General features: G+C 44.2%; 2 protein-coding genes across 5 annotated transcripts; one reads left to right on the top strand and one right to left on the bottom strand.

The window, feature by feature from the left end:
* The first annotated feature begins 251 nt into the window (after positions 1–251).
* Positions 252–3,232, top strand: LOC124036376 (protein adenylyltransferase FICD-like). The gene is made up of 3 exons (XM_046350887.1): positions 252–426; positions 723–1,069; positions 1,343–3,232. Exons 2-3 carry the CDS (start codon positions 796–798, stop codon positions 2,437–2,439), a joined length of 1,371 nt encoding a protein of 456 aa, XP_046206843.1. The 5' UTR covers positions 252–426; positions 723–795; the 3' UTR covers positions 2,440–3,232.
* A 1,717-nt stretch (positions 3,233–4,949) lies between these two features.
* On the bottom strand, positions 4,950–22,816 carry sart3 (spliceosome associated factor 3, U4/U6 recycling protein). Of its 4 annotated transcripts, none has more exons than XM_046350884.1 (19): positions 22,334–22,816; positions 21,619–21,745; positions 21,226–21,330; positions 20,947–21,131; positions 20,592–20,697; positions 13,975–14,099; positions 13,563–13,718; positions 12,840–12,978; positions 10,941–11,048; positions 10,726–10,803; positions 10,574–10,632; positions 10,329–10,438; positions 9,820–9,932; positions 9,590–9,666; positions 9,178–9,361; positions 8,016–8,488; positions 6,670–6,822; positions 5,926–6,116; positions 4,950–5,715 (listed from the first exon to the last, which is right to left on the bottom strand). In XM_046350884.1, exons 1-19 carry the CDS (start codon positions 22,517–22,519, stop codon positions 5,526–5,528), a joined length of 2,865 nt encoding a protein of 954 aa, XP_046206840.1. In that variant the 5' UTR covers positions 22,520–22,816; the 3' UTR covers positions 4,950–5,525. The 4 variants fall into 4 exon arrangements, with proteins under 4 accessions (XP_046206840.1, XP_046206838.1, XP_046206841.1 ...); XM_046350882.1 differs by having other exon boundaries at positions 10,920–11,048; XM_046350885.1 differs by having other exon boundaries at positions 9,178–9,349; positions 22,334–22,814.
* Between the last annotated feature and the right edge of the window lie 640 nt (positions 22,817–23,456).

Below are 23,456 nucleotides of genomic sequence, written 5' to 3' on the forward strand. Positions count from 1 at the left end.
TACTAACCACATTCTATTGTCATAATGACAGTTATTACATTATATACTGTTAACTCCAGTTAATAGATAATAGGCCTACATCTTCATCAGGCATAGAGAGCACAATTTGTATCCAACATCCAATCAATAAGGGCTACGAACCGGTGTTTGTTTTGCTGAATAAACGCACGCTTTGTAGAGATCTGAGCCAATGAACAGCAACGAACAATCTTGTTGTAACCAATCATATTCCAGCACATATACCGGCTTGTTTTCCCAGGAAGTTGATGATGTGTATTTACAAGAGGTTCGTAGCTAGCCAAGCAGCGCTTTAGCTACTTAATGTATCTTTAGTCTACAAACGATAGTGGTTACTTAGAGACTGATACATTTATTTAACATTTTCGCGTAGCTTGTTTGATTTCTAGTCAAGAAGGGTGTAATAAGGTGAGTACGCTGGTGAAGATGCTTTGCTAGCTATCTAGCAGCTGTCAGTGCCATTTTTGCAGTACAAGCCTGGCTTGTCGAAAATACTGCCAGTAGCTAGCTATGTATCCTGTGTATTGGGTGATTATATTTAGCCATATAGCTAATTAGGCTTACTAGTTTTGTATGGGTTATTTAGCTACTCAATTTAACACTTAAGCTCTACGTTAGCTAAAGACTGTACACAACTGCCAGCTGTCAAAATGAAACGACCATAAATTCTGTGTAAAAACTGCTTCTGCCTCTCTCCTACACAGCTGTTCCTCGGCTAGCCTAACTCGAATAGATGGGGGACGTGTCACTTGAGAATGGAGGATACTATCATCAGTGATGATGGCTTCATTAACGGTGTGGTGGCGTTACACAAGTGGCCATCTCCTTGGCGGATGGGGACCGCTGCTCTGCCTGTTCCTGGGCTCTCTGGTGGCGCTGTTGATGCCAATGGTGGGGGTGGAAGACCAATGTTGTATCACTCTAAAGGGGATTGCCCAGTTGCACTGCCAGCTATGGGGTAAAACTCATCGCCCCACTGTCCAGTCCACCAGCCTCACTGTCCCCTTTACAGCCCTCGATCTCCTGCCCCTTAGGGCCAAGCCCAGTATAGGTAAGTGAAGTTCTCATGAAATATATACTTCTGGTTGTAAGACTCTAAATCAACTGTCAGTGGTAGAGCACTGTTCAAAATGAAAATACAGTGTTCAGTTAAGAGAATTAATTTCCAGTGTGTTAAGGGTAGGAGGATAATACCCTCCATACTCTTGGGTTCATGAGTCATATTTAAAAGTACAAATATGAAATTACCTTTTTGATTGGGTTAATACATGTATTGGACAGCACAGCCTAGTTATGCAATGTATTTGGTGTGTGCTGATTGCAGAGACCCAGCTGGAGGCCAAGGCAGCGCTGCAACAGGCTGTGGAGATGAAGAAGCAGGGGAAGAGAGAGAAGGCCCACAAGCTGTTGATGCATGCACTCAACATGAACCCAGACTTTGTGGAAGCTCTGACGGAGCTGGGGACCATTCTGGAAGAGAAGGACGTTGTCCAGGCGGACCATCTGTATACCAAGGCCCTGGCCATCTCACCCTGCAACGAGAGGGCGCTGGTGAGCCGTGACCGCACACTCCCCCTGGTGGAGGAGATCGACCAACGCCACTTTGGGGTTATCGACAGCAAAGTACGCAGGCTGATGTCCATCCCCAAGGGTAACTCTGCTCTTAGACGTGTCATGGAGGAAACGTACTACCACCACATCTACCACACAGTGGCCATAGAAGGCAACACACTCACTCTGTCTGAGATCCGCCATATAATTGAGACTCGCTATGCCGTGCCCGGCAAGAGCCTGCAGGAGCAGAACGAGGTCATCGGTGTGGACGCGGCCATGAAGTACATCAACACCACGCTGCTGTCCCGAGCTGGGGCCATCACTGTCAATGACATCCTGGAGATCCACCGGCGCGTGCTGGGCTATGCAGACCCTGTGGAGGGTGGGCGGCTGCGTACCAGCCAGGTGTTTGTAGGCCACCACATCCCACCCCACCCACAGGACCTGGAGCGCCACATGCAGGACCTGGTGCAGTGGCTCAACTCAGAGGAGGCCCTGCAGCTGCATCCCGTGGAGTATGCAGCACTCGCCCACTATAAGCTGGTATACGTGCACCCCTTTGTGGATGGGAACGGACGCACATCACGGCTGCTAATGAACCTGGTGCTCATGCAGGCACGCTACCCACCCATCACCATCCGCAAAGAGCAAAGGTCCGAGTACTACGCCGTTCTGGACACAGCCAATGAAGGAGACGTCCGCCCCTTCATCCGCTTCATAGCCAAATGCACAGAGATCACCCTGGATACCCTGCTGATCGCCACCACTGAGCACCCTGTGGGGCTGCCTGGCACCAGCCACCACCAAGCCTGTCCAAACTGCAAACAAACCATACCTGTCCACAACAGTGAGAGGGGACGGGAGTGAGGGTACATGACTGTTTGGATTTTGATTTAATTAATCTAATTTGGGGTTAATCCTGCTTTAAGTGTAAAGATATCAGTTGATATACATATTACTAATAGCAGCCCTGTCAATATGATAGAATGACCTTGCAATTTCCCAGTAGAAATGTGCATCTTTACATAAAAAATATTCTCATGGTTTAAGATTTCCTCATACCAGGTAGAGGTGCAGGTTAGTGGAGGCTGCTGAGGGGAGGGACAGCTCATAATAATAGCATCAAACCATGTGTTTACCATTCCACTCCAGCCATTATCATGAGCCCGTCCTCCCCAATCAAGGTGCCACCAACCTCCTGTGATGCAGGTGTTTGAACTAATTATGCTGAGTTGTGATTTAGAAAAACAATCTACAGCTGAAAATGTTATCATAAAGGGTCATGAATTTGTTGACTCAAATGGGGCTGTTTCATACTCTTGGCCATGCTACTTGTTTTTAGTGCCGTTTCTAAAGGACATTTAGGCCTAAACTGCATTTCACCCATCTATTATCAGTAGTTGAGTGAACTCATAACTGAAGGTGTTACAAATTGGGTAATACAGTATGTGTACATGTCTGAGTTGTGATTCTGATTATTGGTCCGTCTTATCCATGGGGGAGAAACATCTAAAGCTTGGCTGTGCGCAGTAGATCACCTGTTGGGTGTCGAAGAACGGTGTTGTAATGTAAGTTATCCAACTGGGTCATAGTCTTTCACTGAAGCACTTTCATGTATTTGAGTTTATTTACTACAAAATAAACATTCTGTTGAATGTGACTTAGTGTAAAAACCTTAAACATTACTTGAATTGTTTTAATAAACTTTAGGCCAAAACAGCAACAAACCACAAGATGGCAATTTTACAACATCCAAATAAGTAGTAAATAAAATCACAGAAAAATAGACCACGTACAATCTCAGAAAGTTGCATTGATAAATTAGGTTTTTTTTTAAACACTAATTTACATTTGTTCTAATAAAATAAACACGACAACATTTTAAAATGACACACCCCATATTTTTGTATTGGACGAAACAGAAAGCGACTTCTAAAGATCAAACATTTAGTCTAACTAGATTAGGCCAGGGTTTCCCAAACCCGGTCCTGGGGTCCCCCTGGGTGCATGTTTTTATTCCCCTAGCACTATACAGCTGATTCAAAGCTTGAGTTGGTTATTGAATCTTCTGTGTAGTGCCAGAGAGAAAACAAATGTGCACTGGGGGGGAGCAGGATGAAGTTTGGGAAACCCTGGATTAGGCCACTGTGGTGATAGAACATTGATAGATATAGCTAATAATTCTCAAAACAAACAAATGTATTACAAAACTATGGTCAACCACGGAGTCTGAACACACATTTGACGTTCCCCACTCATCCAAACAGGATTGATTTGAAAGGAAAAGGAGACAGTTCTGAATTAAGTATAAACCTGCATTCCCATGATGTTATCACATACTGAACATATATTGGAGGGCAGATTTGATGGAGGGCTCTTGCAATCAAACAGCTGCATAGATTTTTCTCCCAACAACAGTTGATTCACTTGTGGACAGTACTCATTACAATACTAGGATGACAGCTTCTCCAAACTGTCAGTTCTTCATTCCCTACCCATCTCAAGACTTCCACAGATGGTTAAGGTATTTAAGAAACTAATTTACCTGGAAGTAAATTGGAAACAATCTAAGGAAAATATGACATACAATGTAGAACAAAAATGTCCTCCAATCATTTTAGGTAAGAGCCTAAACATGAGCAAACCAAATGGGGCGCTGGGTTAATGACATGCACACGACTACCTGTTAAATTATAGTGCCAGCAATAAAACGTTTAACAGCTATAGATGAAGGATAAAGGATTTTAACAGCTATAGATGAAGGATAAAGGATTTTAACAGCTATAGATGAAGGATAAAGGATTTTAACAGCTATAGATGAAGGATAAAGGATTAACAGCTATAGATGAAGGATAAAGGATTTTAACAGCTATAGATGATACATGCCTTTCCTTTTTTGTTTCCTATGAACAGAGACTTTTGAAAACTACATTGTAAATGTGAGCACAGAAAAGGTAAGGAATTAGTACATCTGCAAATAAATTATTTGTACAACTGCCGTTTAAGGTAATATTCTGTAAAGCGAAGCATTAGTCTTTCACTGTTTGGGAACAAATATCGTTGCATGTTAGCTGCCCTGTAAGGGACGCAAAATATTTTAGTGGCATGTTGACATTGAAGATACCTTAGAGGAAAGATTCACCCATTCTAAATGTTATATTGCTTTTGTGCATCTGATGCAAAACGCATCATACCAGCTGTATTTCTGCCTGCTTGAACGGCGCATAGCTCAGATAAACATGAAATTACACCAGGATTCGATAGAATATCACTCTACATTTACATTACATTTAAGATTTACAAAGATATTCATGACATCCAGTGGGACAGTCACTTAACAATAGTGCATCTAAAACTTAAACAAAGATATTCATAATGTGGGGGAAATTATTTTCATTGTTGTAATACATAATCTATAACATCTCAAATGTCAAGCTCTTGCATATACTTTTTAAAAACAACAAGAAACATAATTCACAAGCTGGGTTGTTTTAGCAGTTAACAAAAAAAAAAACACAACTCAGAACCCTTTTCTCAATTCAGAAAAAAATAATTTACACGTTACGTCTTCTATAAAAACACCTTTTCCAATCTAAAAAAAGCAAGCCGAAATTGGTCACTTTTTCAAAAGGAATATGAATCAATCATTGTTCAAAAGGAAAATCAATCAATCATTGTTCAAAAGGAAAATCAATCATTGTTCAAAAGGAAAATCAATCAATCATTGTTCAAAAGGATGGTAATATGGAGTGATGGTAATATGGAGTTTGGGGCCAGTCGAAGGAGCCAGGGAGATTAAGGCTTTCTCACAAAAAGTGACAAGGAGAATGAGGCCATGGGAGTGATTAAAGGGGAGTCAAACAACACAAGATCTGCCATTTCTTCTCAAGGACCCAAGATGGCTTTCCATACAAAAGGCAGTCATTTGATTTACTTTCGTTTTTCCATAATTTTCACTTTCTGAGAAGCATTTTGGCAAAGTCTGAATTGGACATGGGCTTGGCCTGTGCTTCAAACCCAGCGTCTCCGGATGCACCCCCTGTGGGTTTAGGTGCAGTCCCATTTTCTGCTTTACTTTCTGATCCAGTCTGCCGATGTAGGGAACGAGGGATTAGTGAGAGTTGGGTTCGCCCTTTTCCCCTCCTGAAAAGGAAAACCAATGGAATCAAAGCTCTCATTCACATGTATATATTTATTCTGTGAACATGTGAGAATAGCCCGATTTAAAAGGCAGCTTATGTTTAATGAGTTGGAGAAACATACCTAATCAGATATTTGTAATGAGTACTTTCGTCAGGGTAACAAACATCTTTCCTTGTTAGAAGAGTATTATTACTAGTGTTGGAAACTTACGATCCATAGACCATAGCCCGGGGCATCATGGCTCCCATGGGCCTGCTTAAGTCAGGCTTGTCGGCTGCATTTCTGCGAGGTGGGTTGCTAATGGCAACAGAGAGTGTGTGTTCCTGTAGTACCGTGCCATCCAACTTCAGCACGGCCTGGGATGCCTGAGCCTCATGTTCGAACTCCACGTACGCCAGACCCTGCAGAGACACGCCACAGCAGCACATTATAGCAGCAACTCACATGAGAGCTATCCATTTTACGTATAAGTCAATGGAGCTTCTACATGTATGATTCAAATGACCGTTTGGATTTTTACAAAGATTACACATAACAAATATAAGTTACTAATGTATTACTCAACTGGAGAGCTCAAGAGCAAATTAATACTCTAAACCTAACATCTGGATGGAGAAAAATACTTAGCCTCCCAGCCCCAGCCCTGTACAGACCAACCGCCCAGCCCTGTACAGACCAACCGCCCAGCCCTGTACAGACCAACCGCCCAGCCCTGTACAGACCAACCGCCCAGCCCTGTACAGACCAACCGCCCAGCCCTGTACAGACCAACCGCCCAGCCCTGTACAGACCAACCGCCCAGCCCTGTACAGACCAACCGCCCAGCCCTGTACAGACCAACCGCCCAGCCCTGTAGACCAACCGCCCAGCCCTGTACAGACCAACCGCCCAGCCCTGTACAGACCAACCGCCCAGCCCTGTACAGACCAACCTCCCAGAGTTATGCCTCCTAACCTTGGATTTGCCTGAGCGGTTGGTTACCAGGCGGATGTCTTTGATGGTGCCTTGATCCTTGCACAGCTCCTCCAGCTGCTCCTTGGTGCAGGAAAAGGGCAGGCCCGAGATAAAGATCTTGTGTTTCTCTAGGTTTGTGTTGTACTTAAACACCTAGAGGAAGAGACATGAAAAGAGTAACTCACTATCTATATGGTGAAACCACCATTCCATTCATCCAGCCCTAAATCAAAACAAACATACTGAACAAAAATATTTAAAACGCAACAGCCAACAATTTCAAAGGTTTTACTGAGTTACAGTTCATATAAGGAAATCAAGTCAATTGAAATACATTCATTATGCCCTAATCTATTGATTTCACATGACTGGGAATACAGATATGCATATGTTGGTCACAGATACCTTTAAAAAAAGTTAGGGGCGTAGATAAAAAAAACAGTCAGTATCTGGTGTGACCACCTTTTGCCTCATGCAGGGCAACATCTCCTTTGCAAAGAGTTGATCAGGCAGTTGATTGTGGCCTGTGGAATGTTGTCCCACTCCTCTTCAATGGCTGTGCGAAGTTGCTGGATATTGTCGGGAACTGGAACATGCTGTCATACACGTCGATCCAGATCATTCCAAACATGCTCGGTGAGTATGCAGGCCATGAAGACCTGGGACATTTTCAGATTCCAGGAATTATGTACAGATCCTTGCGACATGGGTCTGTGCATTATCATGCTGAAGCATGAGGTGCTGGTAGATGAATGGCACGACAATGGGCCTCAGGATCTTCACACAGTATCCCTGTGCATTCAAACTGCCATCAATAAACTTAAATTGTTTTTTCGTTGTCCATAGCTTATGCCTGCCCATATCATAAGCCCACCATGAAGCACTCTGTTCACAACGTTGACATCAGCAAACAGCTCGCCCACAAGACGCCATACACATGGTCTGCGGTTATGAGGCCGGTTGGACGTACTGCCAAATTCTCTCAAATATTGGAGGTGGCTTAAGGAAGAAAAATTAACATTAAATTATCGAGCAACAGCTTTCGGACATTCCTGCATTTGGCATGCTGACTGCACGCTCCCTCAAAACTTGAGATGTCTATGGTATTGTGTTGTGTGACAAAACTGCACATTTTAGAGTGGAACAAGGTGCACCTGTTAAATCAGCTTCTTGATATGCCACACCTGTCAGGTGGATGGATTATCTTAACTAATTTGTGCACAACATTTTAGAGAAATAAGCATGTGTATGGAACATTTCTAGGATCTTATTTCAGCTCATGAAACATGGAATCAACACTTTACATGTTGCGTTTATATTTTTTGTTCAGTGTAGATTAGTCTCACCTTAAAATCAGGGTTCTTGTTTTTATCCACACAAGGCGATACGAACATTGGCCTGCCGTCGACCTCACGCCGGTCCATCTTCAGGGCCTCAGGCACGGACGTCTTGCCCTCAAACTGTATATAGCAGTACCCTCTGAAGCCCTTGGCAGCATAGACGGGGCGCACCGACTGGACAGGACCACAGGGCTCAAACAACTCCTTCAGTCTCTTCTCTGGATCCTCCATGCTGAAGGCCAGGTTGCTGATAAACACACTGCAGTCGTCCTTGCGTTGTTCAGGGTTGTCTTCCTGGGTCTTCCGTACGGTGGCTGGTGCCATCTGTTGGCCCCTCTTAGCACCAGGGGCTTCCTGTCTCCGGCAAGGGGGGGCTCTCCTCCCAAACAGTCCACTCTCTGTCTCCATATACTCCTCAGCACCTCCTCCCCTGAAGCTGCCCTGGTTGCCCTCCCCTCGGTGCCTCTTTGGAGGTTGCTCTGTTGCACAAAAGATAAATTGAGTGTAAGGCGCTGCGATAGACTGGTGTCCTGTCCAGGGGGTGTACTTGTACATCAAGCTGCCTCACACTACACAATCAGGAGATAGCTCATAGGGCAGGAGCCTGTTCCGGCTCAAGGCTACTTACACAAAGCTTTAGGAAACACACAGGATGACTTTTATACTGATTCCTGATGTCTCCCCTTTACCCGATTCCTGATGTCTCCCCTTTACCCGATTCCTGATGTCTCCCCTTTACCCGATTCCTGATGTCTCCCCTTTACCCGATTCCTGATGTCTCCCCTTTACCCGATTCCTGATGTCTCCCCTTTACCCGATTCCTGATGTCTCCCCTTTACCCGATTCCTGATGTCTCCCCTTTACCCGATTCCTGATGTCTCCCCTTTACGATTCCTGATTCCTGATGTCTCCCCTTTACCCGATTCCTGATGTCTCCCCTTTACCCGATTCCTGATGTCTCCCCTTTACCCGATTCCTGATGTCTCCCCTTTACCCGATTCCTGATGTCTCCCCTTTACCCGATTCCTGATGTCTCCCCTTTACCCGATTCCTGATGTCTCCCCTTTACCCGATTCCTGATGTCTCCCCTTTACCCGATTCCTGATGTCTCCCCTTTACCCGATTCCTGATGTCTCCCCTTTACCCGATTCCTGATGTCTCCCCTTACCCGATTCCTCCCCCCACTCATTCTCGTTATCCTCATCCTCTGCCTTCCTCTTCTCCCCAGGCCTGCTGCCTTTCTGTCCCTTCTTTTGGTTCTTCTTGTCTGCCTTGGCCCTCCGCCGCTGTTCAGTCTTCTGCTCCTCCTGTCGGACCAGATGAGCCTCTTTCTCTGCCACCTGAGAGAGGGACTGGGATGAAGTTATGAACATGACAGCACAGAAACAGACAGCTGCACAAGCAAAGCTGTGTTTTTTCCTTTCAATTATGTCATAAAAAATCTACAACTGTTGCTCTCCAATGTAAAAAAAAAAAAAAAAATCCCATTCCATCCTCCCCTGCCCAGTATAATCAGTGTTCTATGTTCACAGGCCTAACTAGCAGCCAGCCGTGTTGTGAGTGTTGCGGGGTCAGCTTACCTTGGCCCTCTGCTCGTTTACTCTGTTCAGCCTCGTCTCAGTCTTCTGCACCGCTGCATCCCAGTCCTCCAGAGACCCTGGTGGCGACACAACAAACTGCACTGAAACTCACTTTACTCTCACACCATGACTTACCGATTCAGTGTTGTTTTCTACAAATCAGCCAATCAATATCCCCAACTGACACCTGTCCACTTATTCATGGCATTTCCATTAAAAAAAAGACTCACCCTCAACCCTCTCAAAGGTGAGCAGGACCTCACACACATGCTCAGGATAGTCGGAGGTACACTGGACGGCTCTGTGGAGGGCTTTCCTGCAGTGAAGAGCATCTCCATACGACCTGCAAAGAGTCAAACCATATCACAACCACCATCAGACTTGTCATGGATACATCAAATCAACAGAGCCATCAAATCAACAGTTCACAGGTGACCACTAAATAGTGGCCTCACTGACCTCTCCAGGTTATAGTGGCCTCACTGACCTCTCCAGGTTATAGTGGCCTCACTGACCTCTCCAGGTTATAGTGGCCTCACTGACCTCTCCAGGTTATAGTGGCCTCACTGACCTCTCCAGGTTATAGTGGCCTCACTGACCTCTCCAGGTTATAGTGGCCTCACTGACCTCTCCAGGTTATAGTGGCCTCACTGACCTCTCCAGGTTATAGTGGCCTCACTGACCTCTCCAGGTTATAGTGGCCTCACTGACCTCTCCAGGTTATAGTGGCCTCACTGACCTCTCCAGGTTATAGTACTCCAGCCACATGTTGGCGAATTTGGCATTCCCTTTTGTCATGATGCTGTCCCACAGTTCTCTAGCTTTCTGAATGTTCTTACAATGCAGGGCCTGGTCAGAGAGAGGAGGGAGAAAATGGTATACAATCACATTTTAAATTGTATAGATGCAATTTTTGCACTGACTTGTATCTGCAATGAAAGAAGCAAGTGAACAAGACAAGTTTGTCATGATCGTCACCCTTACCTCTATCTTTGCCCAGACCTGCATGATGGTACAGGAAGGGTCTCCACTTTCACTAAATCCTAGACAGGAGTAATACACCGTAGTGAGTCTCCAACACAAACACACAACGACCAAGATGAAGAATACTGTACACAGGTCGCAGGTCCACTTACTCTCTTCCACGTCCTGTTTCATATAGTCTAGAGAACGGGTGAAGGCTGCCCGCAGCTCCTCCAGCTCTCTGCTCGACTCTGGAAAATAAACACCATTATCAATAGAGGACTTCATTCATCCATACATTCATCCATACATTTGACTTTCTCAACACCACAAATATGATCTTATTACTTATGTTACTTTGCATTACCCAATGTTAAGGTGCTTTCACCTTTGCTGAAATCGACACGCCGCCTCAGGTAATCGAGGTACGCTTCCCAGATATTAACATAATCTGTAGCCTGTATGAATCCGGCATTCAGGGCCTTTTCAAAAACATCTGTGGAGGGGGAAAAAAATAGATGGTCTTTCAGGATTCCCCAGTCCCAGTACCAATAATAAGGGCAATACAACATCTTTAACCAAGTTCACCCCGTTTCATTGAAACATATAGTATATCACAAAAGTGAGTACACCCCTCACATTTTTGTAAATATTTGAGTATATCTTTTCATGTGACAACACTGAAGAAATGACACTTTGCTACGATGTAAAGTAGTGAGTGTATAGCTTGTATAACAGTGTAAATTTGCTGTCCCCTCAAAATAACAACACACAGCCATTAATGTCTAAACTGGCAACAAAGTGAGTACACCCCTAAGTGAACATTTCCAAATTGGTCCCAATTAGCCATTTTCCCTCCCTGGTGTCATGTGACTCGTTAGTGTTACAAGGTCTCAGGTGTGAATGGGGAACAGGTGTGTTAAATTTGGTGTCATCGCTCTCACATTCCCTCATACTGACTGGTCACTGGAAGTTCAACATGGCACCTCATGGCAAAGAACTCAATGAGGATCCGAAAAAAAATTATTGTTGCTCTACATAAAGATAGCCTGGGCTTTAAGAAGATTGCCAAGACCCTGAAACTGAGCTGCAGCACAGTGGCCAAGACCATACAGCGGTTTAACTGGACAGGTTCCACTCAGAACAGGCCTCGCCATGGTCGACCAAAGAAGTTGAGTGCACGTGCTCAGCGTCATATCTAGAGGTTATCTTTGGGAAATAGGCTTATGAGTGCTGCCAGCATTGCTGCAGAGGTTGCAGAGGTTGAAGGGGTGGGGGGGGTGGGGTCAGCCTGTCAGTGCTCAGACCATACGCCGTACACTGCATCAAATTGGTCTGAATGGCTGTCGTCCCAGAAGGAAGCCTCTTCTAAAGATGATGCACAAGATAGCCCGCAAACAGTTTGAAGACAAGCAGACTAAGGACATTGATTACTGGAACCATGTCCTGTGGTCTGATGACACCAAGATAAACTTATTTGGTTCAGATGGTGTCAAGCGTGTGTGGCGGCAACCAGGTGAGGACTACAAAGACAAGTGTGTCTTGCCTACAGTAAAGCACGGTGGTGGGAGTGTCATGGTCTGGGGCTGCATGACTGCTGCCGGCACTGGGGAGCTACAGTTCATTGAGGGAACCATGAATGCCAACATGTACTGTGACATACTCAAGCAGAGCATGATCCCCTCCCTTCAGAGACTGGGCCGCAGGGCAGTATTCCAACATGATAACGACCCCAAACACACCTCCAAGACGACCACTGGCCTTGCTAAAGAAGCTGAGGGTAAAGGTGATGGACTCGCCAAGCATGTCTCCAGACCTAAACCCTATTGAGCATCTGTGGGGCATCCTCAAACGGAAGGTGGAGGAGTGCAAGGTCTCTAACATCCATCCGCTCCGTGATGTCGTCATGGAGGAGTGGAAGAGGACTCCAGTGGCAACCTGTGAAGCTCTGGTAAACTCCATGCCCAAGAGGGTTAAGGCAGCGCTGCCAGCGGTTTAGACATTAATGGCTGTGTGTTGTTATTTTGAGGGGACAGCAGATTTAAACTGTTATACAAACTGTACACTCACTACTTTACATTGTAGCAAAGTGTCATTTCTTCAGTGTTGTCACATGAAAAGATATACTCAAATATTTACAAAAATGATTTACAAAAATGTGAGGGGTGCTCACTTTTGTGATATACTGTACATTGCATTCATGTTTAAAATCTCCTTGTTTACATCCACACCATACATGACACACATGAGTGCTGCCGCCATAACCCACCTGTGGTCCAATGCTTACCTGAGATAGTGTGGTGGTCAGCCCCATGCCTCTCCAGGGCAAGCAGGTAGTTCTTCCACAGGCCCATGGTCCAGGGGCAGTTCCTGACCGCACGGTCGTGAGAGGACAGGACCAGGTCTTTGATTTTTAGTTGACGATCCTGAGGCAACAGCAAAAGACTTGATAATAAAACAATCAATCACAACCCACATTGACAAGGTACTCAAAAACCGTGAATCTACAGTCATTTCTACCTGAGTGATAAATGACTTCATTGCTAGAAAGGTGAACTTGTAGGATCGCGTTCATTCTCCATCATAACGCTGCACAAGGAATATTATACTGCCCAACACCATTAGGCAAAGTCATAATTTGATTTGTGTGTGGAAGCATATAATGCAGATAAATCGCACCTCCATCAATTTAATCATTTCCTTTAGTACATGCAGAAGGCCAAAATGTGGCTTTTAAAAAGAGCCTAATGGATCACAGGTTTGGAACAACAAGATGAAACTTTTGTTTCTTCACCAAACTGGTGAAACGGCCAGGCTCTGATGAATTACTGGATGTTGTCCGTGTTTAAGGTTGCGATCTCAGCATCTTATTACCATCCCATTAAAGCAATTAAAAGGCCATGAATAAATTTCAGGAGCTGCTGGAGAGAGTGAGAGACGGCTGGCTGCGAGTAATTCAAATGAGCCCAGTGCAGAACGTCACCCAGTGCGGGGCGGGGGGAACACTCACCAGGTACTTGGTGTACTTGGCCCACATGTCTGGTACCAGGCAGTTCTCTGCCAGTGCCCGCTCAAAGATGATCTGGATCCGTGCCGGGTCACCCTCCTTTTGCTCATAGTCAATATAGGTCTGATATTCTGCTAGCTTGGGTGGCTCGGCTGCCATCTGAAACACAAACATTGGCATTGAGCAGATGACCATGTCTAGCATACAGACTCGCAATGATTTCAGAGGTACACGTAGGAAAAAGCAATCAAGTTGCTTAAGCACATAATGCTTAAAATGACAAAACTTCCCTACTAATCTACTGCTACTTTCTAGGCAGTGCGATCAGAATTGAATGCTTCAAATCCATTAAATTCTTCCAAAACAAACAGCATGGTACAAAATGTCCAGGGTAGAATACAATCTAGGTAAGTACCAAAGTCTCCTCATAAGGCTTGCTCTTCTCCATCTGTTGCAGGGCCCTCTTGTATTTCTGGGAGACTGTATCAGAAACCCCCTGGTCAGACCACTCCTCATACTCTGCATATGTTCCTTCCATGTCTGTAAAACAGCAGTTATCATTAGGAGAAACCTCTTTCACATTCTAAGTGTGGCTTAAAATGAAGGTGATTATATAAAAGCGCATCCTGTGCATTTATTACAGTAAATTGAAAGGGAGGAACACCAAAAGGTTAAAATCTCATTCAGAAGGTTATTGGCTTTTGACATTTTGAGTGTCCCCTCATTTGACCAATAACACACAGCCATGTAAATGCTTCAGCCTATGTGCCATTATCTTGTGGAGGTAGAAAACAGTGACTGACAGGCTGTAGATGAGGGATTATACACTGAGCGTTGGCACAGGTCATAGAAGCGAGAGATGGGTTTAGCCATTCCAGAAATGCCTCCGGTGGCCTTTCAGCCAGACCAGAAAAAAAGGCAGCAGACAATGCCAGACCATCTGGCTATCTCTTGGTAAGTCCTGCGCTTGGATGAAAGGCTGGTCAGGGACCACATTACTGGGCCTGGTGAGAATGAGTGCTTTCTCTGTAAACCGCTAGAGTCTTTGAAAGGCAACATAGTAAGAGAAAGCAACACTCAGCAACTCTCCTAGTGGCTGGTGACTTTAATGCAGGAAAACAAATACATTTTTATCTCATTTCTACCAGCATGTCGCCTGTTCAACTGGGGGGGGGGGGGGGGGGGGAACTGAGCTTAAGGCTAGAGCTGCCGCTTTCAAGGAGCGGGACACTAAACCAGACGCTTATAAGAAATCCCTCTACGCCCTCCGACGAACCATCAAACAAGCAAAGCATAAATACAGGACTAACATGTAATCCTACTCCACCAGCTCTGACGCGCTCATTGGATGTGGCAGGGCTTGCAAACTATCACGGATTACAGAGGGAAACCCAGCAATGAGCTGCCCGGTGACACGAGCCTACCAGATGAGCTAAATGCCTCCCATGCTCGCTTCGAGGCAAGCAACACTGCCTCGAAGCCTCGAAGCTCTCCGTGGCCAATGTGAGTAAGACCTTTAAAACAGGTTATCATTCAAGGCCAGACGGATTTCCAGGACGCGTACTCAGAGCATGTGCTGACCAGCTGGCAAGTGTCTTCAATGACATTTTCAACCTCTCCCTGACCCAGTCTGTAATAACTACATGTTTCAAGAAAACCACCATAGTCCCTGTGCCCATAAACACCAAGGTAAACTGTCAAAATTACTATCGCCCTGTAGCACTCACATCTGTAGCCATGAAATGCTTTGAAAGGCTGGTCATGGCTAACATCAACACAATCATCCCAGACCTACTCCAATTTGCATACCACTCCAACAGATGACATAATCTCTATTGCACGCCACACTGCCCTTTCACAATTGGACAAAAGGAACTAGGGTTGTCCCGACTAAAAATGTTTTCCCATATATAGACACACCCTATGTGTTTAAATAAAATCATCTTGTCTGAAGCTTTAAGTACAATGTGATTAATAAATTCACACAATTGACTCAAGAGGGAGCCAGAGATCAAGATGGCCTAACCAGAAGAAAAAAACCTGTGGCCGAACCACCTCCTCCCACTGCTGCTGGCCTTCGCAGATTGTGCCATTATGATCCTGAAATTGCCGATAATTTGGCAACCTTTTCAATTTGGAGCAGTGGTGGGAAAAGTACTCCATTGTCAAACTTGAGGAAAAGTAAAGTTAACTTAACAGAAAATGACTCAAGTAAAAGTCACAGTAAAATACTACTTGATTAAAAGTCTAAAAGTAATTGGTTTAAAATACACTTAAGTATCAAAAGTAAATGTAATTGCTCAAATGTGCTTACAGTGCCTTTGGAAAGTATTCAGACCCCTCAACTTTTTCCACATTTTGTTAGGTTACAGCCTTATTCTAAAATGGATTATATTGTTTTTTTTCCCAACTCATCAATCTACACAATACCCCATAATGACAAAGCAAAAACAGGTTAATAATTCTCTACTAATTTATTTTTTAAATAAAATTTACATAAGTATTCAGACCCTTTACTCAGTAACTTGTTGAAGCACCTTTTGCAGCCTCGAGTCTTCTTGGGTACAAGCTTGGCACACCTGTATTTGGGGAGTTTCTCCCATTCTTCTCTGCAGATCCTCTCAAGCTCTGTCAGGTTGGATGGGGAATGTTGCTGCACAGCTATTTTCAGGTCTCTCCAGAGATGTTTGATCAGGTTCAAGTCCAGGATCTGGCTGGGCCACCCAAGAACATTCAGAGACTTGCCCCGAAGCCACCGCGGCATTGTCTTGGATGTGTGCTTAGGGTTGTTATCCTGTTGGAAGGTGAACCTTCGCCCCTGAGCGCTCTGGGATAGGTTTTCATCAAGGATCTCTCAGTACTTTGCTCCGTTCATCTTTCCCTCGATCCTGACTAGTCTCCCAGTCCCTGAAAAACATTCCCACAGCATGATGCTGCCACCACCATGCTTCCCCATGGGATTGTGCCAGGTTTCCTCCAGACGTGGCGCTTGGCATTCAGGCCAAAGAGTTCAACCTTGGTTTTATCAGACCAGAGAATCTTGTTTCTCATGGTCTGAGAGTCTTTAAGTGCCTTTTGGCGAACTCTAAGCGGGTTGTCATGTGCCTTTTACTGAGGAGTGGCTTCCGCCTAGCCACGCTACCATAAAGGCCTGATTGGTGGAGTTTCTCCTGTCTCCACAGAGGAACTGTAGAGCGCTGTCAGAGTGACCATTGGGCCCTTCTCCCCCAACTGTTCAGTTTGGCCAGGCGGCCAGCTCTAGGAAGAGTCTTGGTGGTTCCAAACGTATTCAATTTAAGAATGATGGAGGCAACTGTGTTCTTGGGGACCTTCAATACTGAAGAAATGTTTTGGTACCCTTCCCCAGATCTGTGCCTCGACACAATCCTGTCTAAGAGCTCCACAGGGAATTATTTCGACCTCATGGCTTGGTTTTTGCTCTGACATATACTGTTAACTGTGGGACCTTATATAGACAGGTGTGTGCCTTTCCAAATTATGCCCAATCAATTGAATATACCACAGATGAACTCCAATCAAGTTGAATACATATATTGAATACAGAATACATTCCAAAGGCACTGTAAGTATCAAAGGTATCAAAACCCTTATATTATGCAAGCCAGACAGCACCGACCTTCTTGTTTTTTAAAATTATGGATAGCTTGTGGCACACTCCAACATAATTTACAAACGGAGCATTTGTGTTTAGTGAATCCACCAGATCAGGTAGTAGGGATGACCAGGGATGTTCTCTTGATAAGTGTGTGAATTGAACCATTGTCTTTTCCTTTGTATTTTCTTTTATTTCACCTTTATTTAACCAGGTAGGCTAGTTGAGAAAAAGTTACCGATGAGTCTGCCGATGAGTATACGGTGATTGACAGAGTCGAAAGCCTTGGCCAGGTCAAGGAATACAGCTGCACAGTAATGTCTCTTATCGATGGCGGTCATGATATCGTTTAGTACCTTTAGTGTGGCTGAGGTGCACCGTGACCAGCTCGGAAACGGGATTGCACAGCGGAGAAGATACGGTGGGATTCGAAATGGTCAATGATCTGTTTATTAACTTGGCTTTCGAAGGCTTTAGAGAGGCAGGGCAGGATGGATATAGGTAACAATTTGGGTCTAGAGTGTCACCCCCTTTGAAGAGGGAGATGACCGCGACAGCTTTCAAATCTTTAGGGATCTTGGACGATATGAAAGACACGTTGAACAGACTGGTAATAGGGGTTGCAACAATGGAGGCGGATCATTTTAGAAAGAGAATCTCCAGATTGTCTAGCCCAGCTGATTTGTACAGGTCCAGGTTTTGCAGCTCTTTCAGAACATCTGCTATCTGGATTTGGGTGAAGTAGAAGCTGGGGAGGCTTGGGCAAGTAGCTGTGGGGGGTGCGGAGCTGTTTGCCGGGGTTGGGGTAGCCAGGAGAAAAGCATGGAGAAATGCTTATTGAAATTCCCGATCATCGTGGATTTATCGGTGGTGACAGTGTTAGCCTCAGTGCAGTGGGCAGCTGGGCAGAGGTCCTCTTATTTTCCATGGACTGCTATGGTCCTGCTAGGCATTCGATATGTAACAAATGCTTTTGGGTGTCAAGGGAAACTGTATGGAGTAAAAAGTACATTATCTTCTTTAGGAATTTACTGAAGTAAAAGTAGTCAAAAATACAAGTAGAGTAAAGTACAGACGGAAAAAAAAACTTACGTAGAACTTAAGTATTTTTACTTCCTTTACACCACTGATTTGGAGTGCCAACTTAACGTTACTACCGATCTCTGTGCCCGTTATGATTTTCATATGTACATTTGTAGAAGTTTCATTTCTTTAATAATAAAGTTGGCGTATCTCAAAATCATTGTCATGTAATTAATAAAATTATATCTAAATTAAAATTACACAAATCTAAAATAAACTTCCATTGCCAACTATGTAAAAATAGTCTACATAAAGGCAACAAATAAAAACATTGCAGCCTGCAGGTAAAAAATATCCTGATAAAAATAAAGCACATTGGCTACGCATGGACTGTCTGCAAGGAACTTCAAACATTGCATCAAATACACCAACTTGGTCCAGCCAAAAGCTTGTGCTAACAAACTTGCAACATTGTATAAAATATTCTGGACCCTAAGAGTTTCCAGTGCCAGTAAACTCCAGACAGACATAACTGTAGGCTATTTGAGGAAAGGATTAGAAGTAAATCAGATAGGCCTATTTTATGACGTTTCTACTGTATCAGAGCATTACATTTTTTCCCTTTCATGACAAGTGGTTCCTGAAAGGGAGAGTGCTAGAAAGATTTTTCAAATAGGCTACATTGAGGAACGACTTCAACTAAAATATTAAATGCATTAACATAAATTACAGTAACCAAACAAACATTGTAAATGAGAAATTATGGGAATTAAATGGTACAAGTACTACTGGCAATACTGGTGTCATCCGCGTCCTCCGCAATGGTCCTTTGAGACAGGCATCAATCAAGACGTGCCATAAAACATTTTTTTTTTTGTGCAACTGCTCGACCCAAAAAAATTTGGTAGACCAATAACCTATCGAACAAACAATCGACCAGTCAACTAAATGGGGTCAGCCCTAAAAGAAACACATACGTGAGAATGCTGTTCATTGACTACAGCTCAGCGTTCAACACCATAGTGTCCTCCATGCTTATCACTAAGCTATGGTTCCTGGGACTGAACACCTGCCTCTGCAACTAGATCCTGAACTTCCTGATGGGCCGACTCCAACACCACCATTAATTTTGCCAACGACACAACAGTGGTGGGCCTGATCACCGACAACGATGAGACACCCTATAGAGAGAAGGTCAGAGACCTGGCAGTCTGTTGCCAGGACAATAATCTCTCCCTCAATGTCAGTGAGACAAAGGAGCTGATTGTGAACTACAGGAAACAGAGGGCCGAGCACACCCCCATTTACATCGACGAGGCTGTAGTGGAGTAGATTGATAGCTTCAAGTTCCTCTGTGTTCACATAACTAAGGATCTATCGTGATCCAAACAGACCAGCACAGTCATGAAGAGGGCACGACAACTGGTGGCTAAAAAGATTTGGCATGGGCCATCAGATCCTCAAAAAGTTCTACAACTGCACCATTGAGAGCATTTTGACCAGCTGCATCACCACTTGGTATGGCAACTGCTTGGCATCAGACCGCAAGGCGCTACAGAAGTTAGTGCGTACGGCCCAGTACATCACTGGGGCCGAGCTCCCTGCCATCCACGACTTCTATACCAGGTAGTGTCAGAGGAAGGCCCAAAAATTGTCAAAGACTCCAGCCACCCAAGCCACAGACTGTTCTATCTGCTATTGCATGGCAAGCAATACCAATGCATCAAGTCTGGAACAAACAGGACCCTGGACAGCTTCTAACCCAAGTCATATGACTTCTAAACAGCTAATCGGAATACCTGCATTGACCCTTTGTTGCACACACTGGACTCTGCCCACACAATAACACACACACTACACACACATAAAATGCACACGCATGCATACTGACGCCACACACACCTTTCACACTCACCACATATGCTGCTGCTCGTAACTTTACCCTTACCTATATGTACAGTACATAGTTACCTCAATTGCCTCATACATCTGCACATCGACTCGGTACTGGTACTCCTTGTATATAGCAATGTTATTTTCTACTCCCTATATATAGCCATGTTATTGTTACTCAATGTGTGACTTTTCATTTTTAGATTGTTGCTCTTATCTTTAAAATCTGCATGGTTGGAAAAGGACCTATAAGTAAGCATTTCGCTGATAGTAAGCATTTTGCTGTTAGTTTACACCTGTTGTCTATGAAGCATGTGACCAATCCAATTTGATTTGACATTGCACTGGCTCTCCACGACTTAGTCCTGAAAGGGTCATTGCGATGGGTACCTCCCAAGTGTGCCATAATAGCCTCTCAAGGACATGTTGTTCCATCCAACCAAATCCCTCCCCCCTACCCTCTGTACAGCATCCCCTCCAGAATGGAGCAGGGAGAGCCTTACCCATTAAGGGGATGGCCAGCTGGCGGCGGAAAAGAGTGTGGATGCGTTCAAGCTGAGCGTTCAGAAGCTCCTGCTGCTCGCAGGTGGGGACGATGCCAGGGGGAGGCTGAACAAAAGGAAGAGATAGAAAAGAGACAAAATCCAGCAAAGAGCCTAGTTTGTGTAATATCAGATTGCGTTCAATCATGCTTTTTCAAAATTTCTGCCCAATACTGAAGATACAAGGAAAATCCACCATCATTAATTTAGCAGACGGTCTTATACAAAACACCAAGAAATATAGACATGCGGAGATATAGAAAAATGAGCAGCATGTTGCAGCTACTAGAGATCATTATTCTTCAGGGACGCTCACCTGAACAGTTGCCAGTATGACATTCTCAAACTCCCTGTAGGCCTCCCACAGAGTCACCCCCTTGGTCATGTGCAGCCCCACGGCTGTCAGGGCTCTCTCGAAGATGGACCTCACCTTCTCCATCCCACCAGGCAATCCCATGCCCCCGATAGAGTACTGGGCATACTCCAGCCAGATTTCAGGGCCTGAAGGCCACACAAGAAATTCAATGTTTACTTTACAATAACATCACATTATATAGAATCGTAACACAATCCAATAAGTAGGGACAGAACTCACAGATATAATCTTTCACAGCCATCTCAAAGAGCTCGTAGACTTTCTCCCGGTTCTGCTCCTCCTCGGTTAGGCGGATCTCATCCTTGAGCCAGTCCAGCCATATCTCTGCAAGAAAGGACAAGTCAGATTTGTATACAATTCACAATAACATTCAGTATGTTTACAACAATGAAACCATCACTTTTCACAGTAATGATTAAACAGTAAACCTTGTTCCAAATTACTGAATCATCATAATACATAAGACTTCTTCACATCAATTAATCACAAAAGAAGCAGCAGACGTTGCAACAAGTCTTTTATTTAATCTAGTCAACCACAAAGCACATCAGCTCAATCAGAAGTGGCAAAGCATAAAGTCTGCTGCATCTCCAGAGGCCATCAGACACCAACCTTCAGTCAGTGGGAAGAGCTCACTCATCTTCTGCCTTGCCTTACGCAGTGGAGGCAGCTCCCCCTCCTGCCTCAGGAGTTTTATGAGGTCCACATGACAGTTGTAGTCAAAAGCATTGATGGACAGCTGAAAGTCAGAGAGAGCATAGAAGACGAGTCAGACCAACAACCTTGTGTGTTTACAGATGTTTTTGATTAGCAAACAAATATATAATATGTAAGTTAACTAAATACTGTAATGAGTATTGCTTGTGAAATCAACCAGATAGCTTGACTGTTAAATGTTGTTGCTGACTGGCTGGCTACCTACCTACCTTTCTCAACTGCAGCCCGCCGAAAGGACGCGTGTTCAGTTTGTAATACAACTGCAAGCACGTTGGCTGGTATTCTTTTCACACGTATTATATAATTGTGGCTGGGTAACATGCTAGTTGACTGGATAGTTACATAATGAGGCATCAACTAATAGCTAGCAAACTATTAGCATACGAGCTAACGTTAGCTAAGTAGCTAGCTAGCTTTCTTTGCAGTACAAGCGGTGCAAGTCTGCAAACAAGCCAACTTGTTTGTGATGTGTTTGCTTTTAAATCAATGTAACAAACAACGCTGTTAGCTGGTTGACATCAAACGTTATAAATGGCTAGCCGTAACTGTGGATTAAAATAGCTAGCTAGGTTTCCATTCATTTCTCAAACAGTTAGCTTAACTAACGTACCTGCTCCTCCAAACGCTGAATTTCGGCTTCATTCTCTTTATCATCTTCTGACGAATCGTCTTCTTCATCGTCGGAGTTTTCGATTCCCATACCCTCCTCTTCATCTGAATCCATTTCTCTCTCCATTCCTGCCTCTTCCTCCATCTCTTGCAACTGCGTCTCTTCTGCGTTCCCCGTTGCTGCCATGTTGGAACTATGTCTGCCTGGTAACAGCAGTGAGAGCTGTCCAAGGTAGAGCCTGGCAGGCAAACCCACCCCCTGATTCTACTATGCTAAATTCGAAACGTCACGTAGTATGTTACCTACATGGCAAGGACACAACCAAATAACTATGTATTAATATTACTTGGACAATAACAGCTATAACCATCAGTATTGCATTTGCTAAGATTCCTCCCGAAAAGAGCGGATACCGAATATCCCAGCAATTAAAGAGGGACTCCTGTAGGGCAATTTTAATGGCCGACGTCCCTGTGCATGCTGTGTAATGATGAGAAGCACATAAGCAGCCTATTTTACTGTTATGCACTTCGTCGTACATATCATGTGAGTAAAAAACAAAGTGGGAAATGTAGACCTATTTGTTCCTATACGTGTCAGAAGTAATTGATTCCTGTTTATATGCTAATGCGGCAAAATGCTACGTTACATTATTGTGCAGATGAGACTTAATAGACATGTTGCAATTGATCAGAATTTGTTATTTTGAATGCACAAAAAAAATGATTGGGGCCACAGCACAGCATACTGCCAAAAATATTTGAAACAGCAGACAACCGCCTTTTCTTCTCGAACGCAAAAAAGTCGAAAATGTCATATGTGTTTGACGTATTCGATTACGCTTCTTCTTTGGTTTTTATGACGGTCCACAAACAAATATTATAGGTGCATGCTGCCACCTACACTTACACTGTTGGCTGTATATCAGCCTACAATCCTCTAGATGAAGTATGAATTAATTACACTTTGTAAAAAAAAAATCCCTTCAAACTAACCCTGCACCCATTAAAACCTAAACACTATTTCAGTACTTTGGCCCTATCTGATCAAAGACTACAGTACGAAGATAGGCAGAAACTTCCCGCTTTGAGGATAACAAAGTGCCATCGACACGGCCAGCTAC

The sequence above is a fragment of the Oncorhynchus gorbuscha genome, linkage group LG05 (genome assembly GCF_021184085.1).
Source record: "Oncorhynchus gorbuscha isolate QuinsamMale2020 ecotype Even-year linkage group LG05, OgorEven_v1.0, whole genome shotgun sequence".
In the NCBI taxonomy this organism is placed as follows: domain Eukaryota; kingdom Metazoa; phylum Chordata; class Actinopteri; order Salmoniformes; family Salmonidae; genus Oncorhynchus; species Oncorhynchus gorbuscha.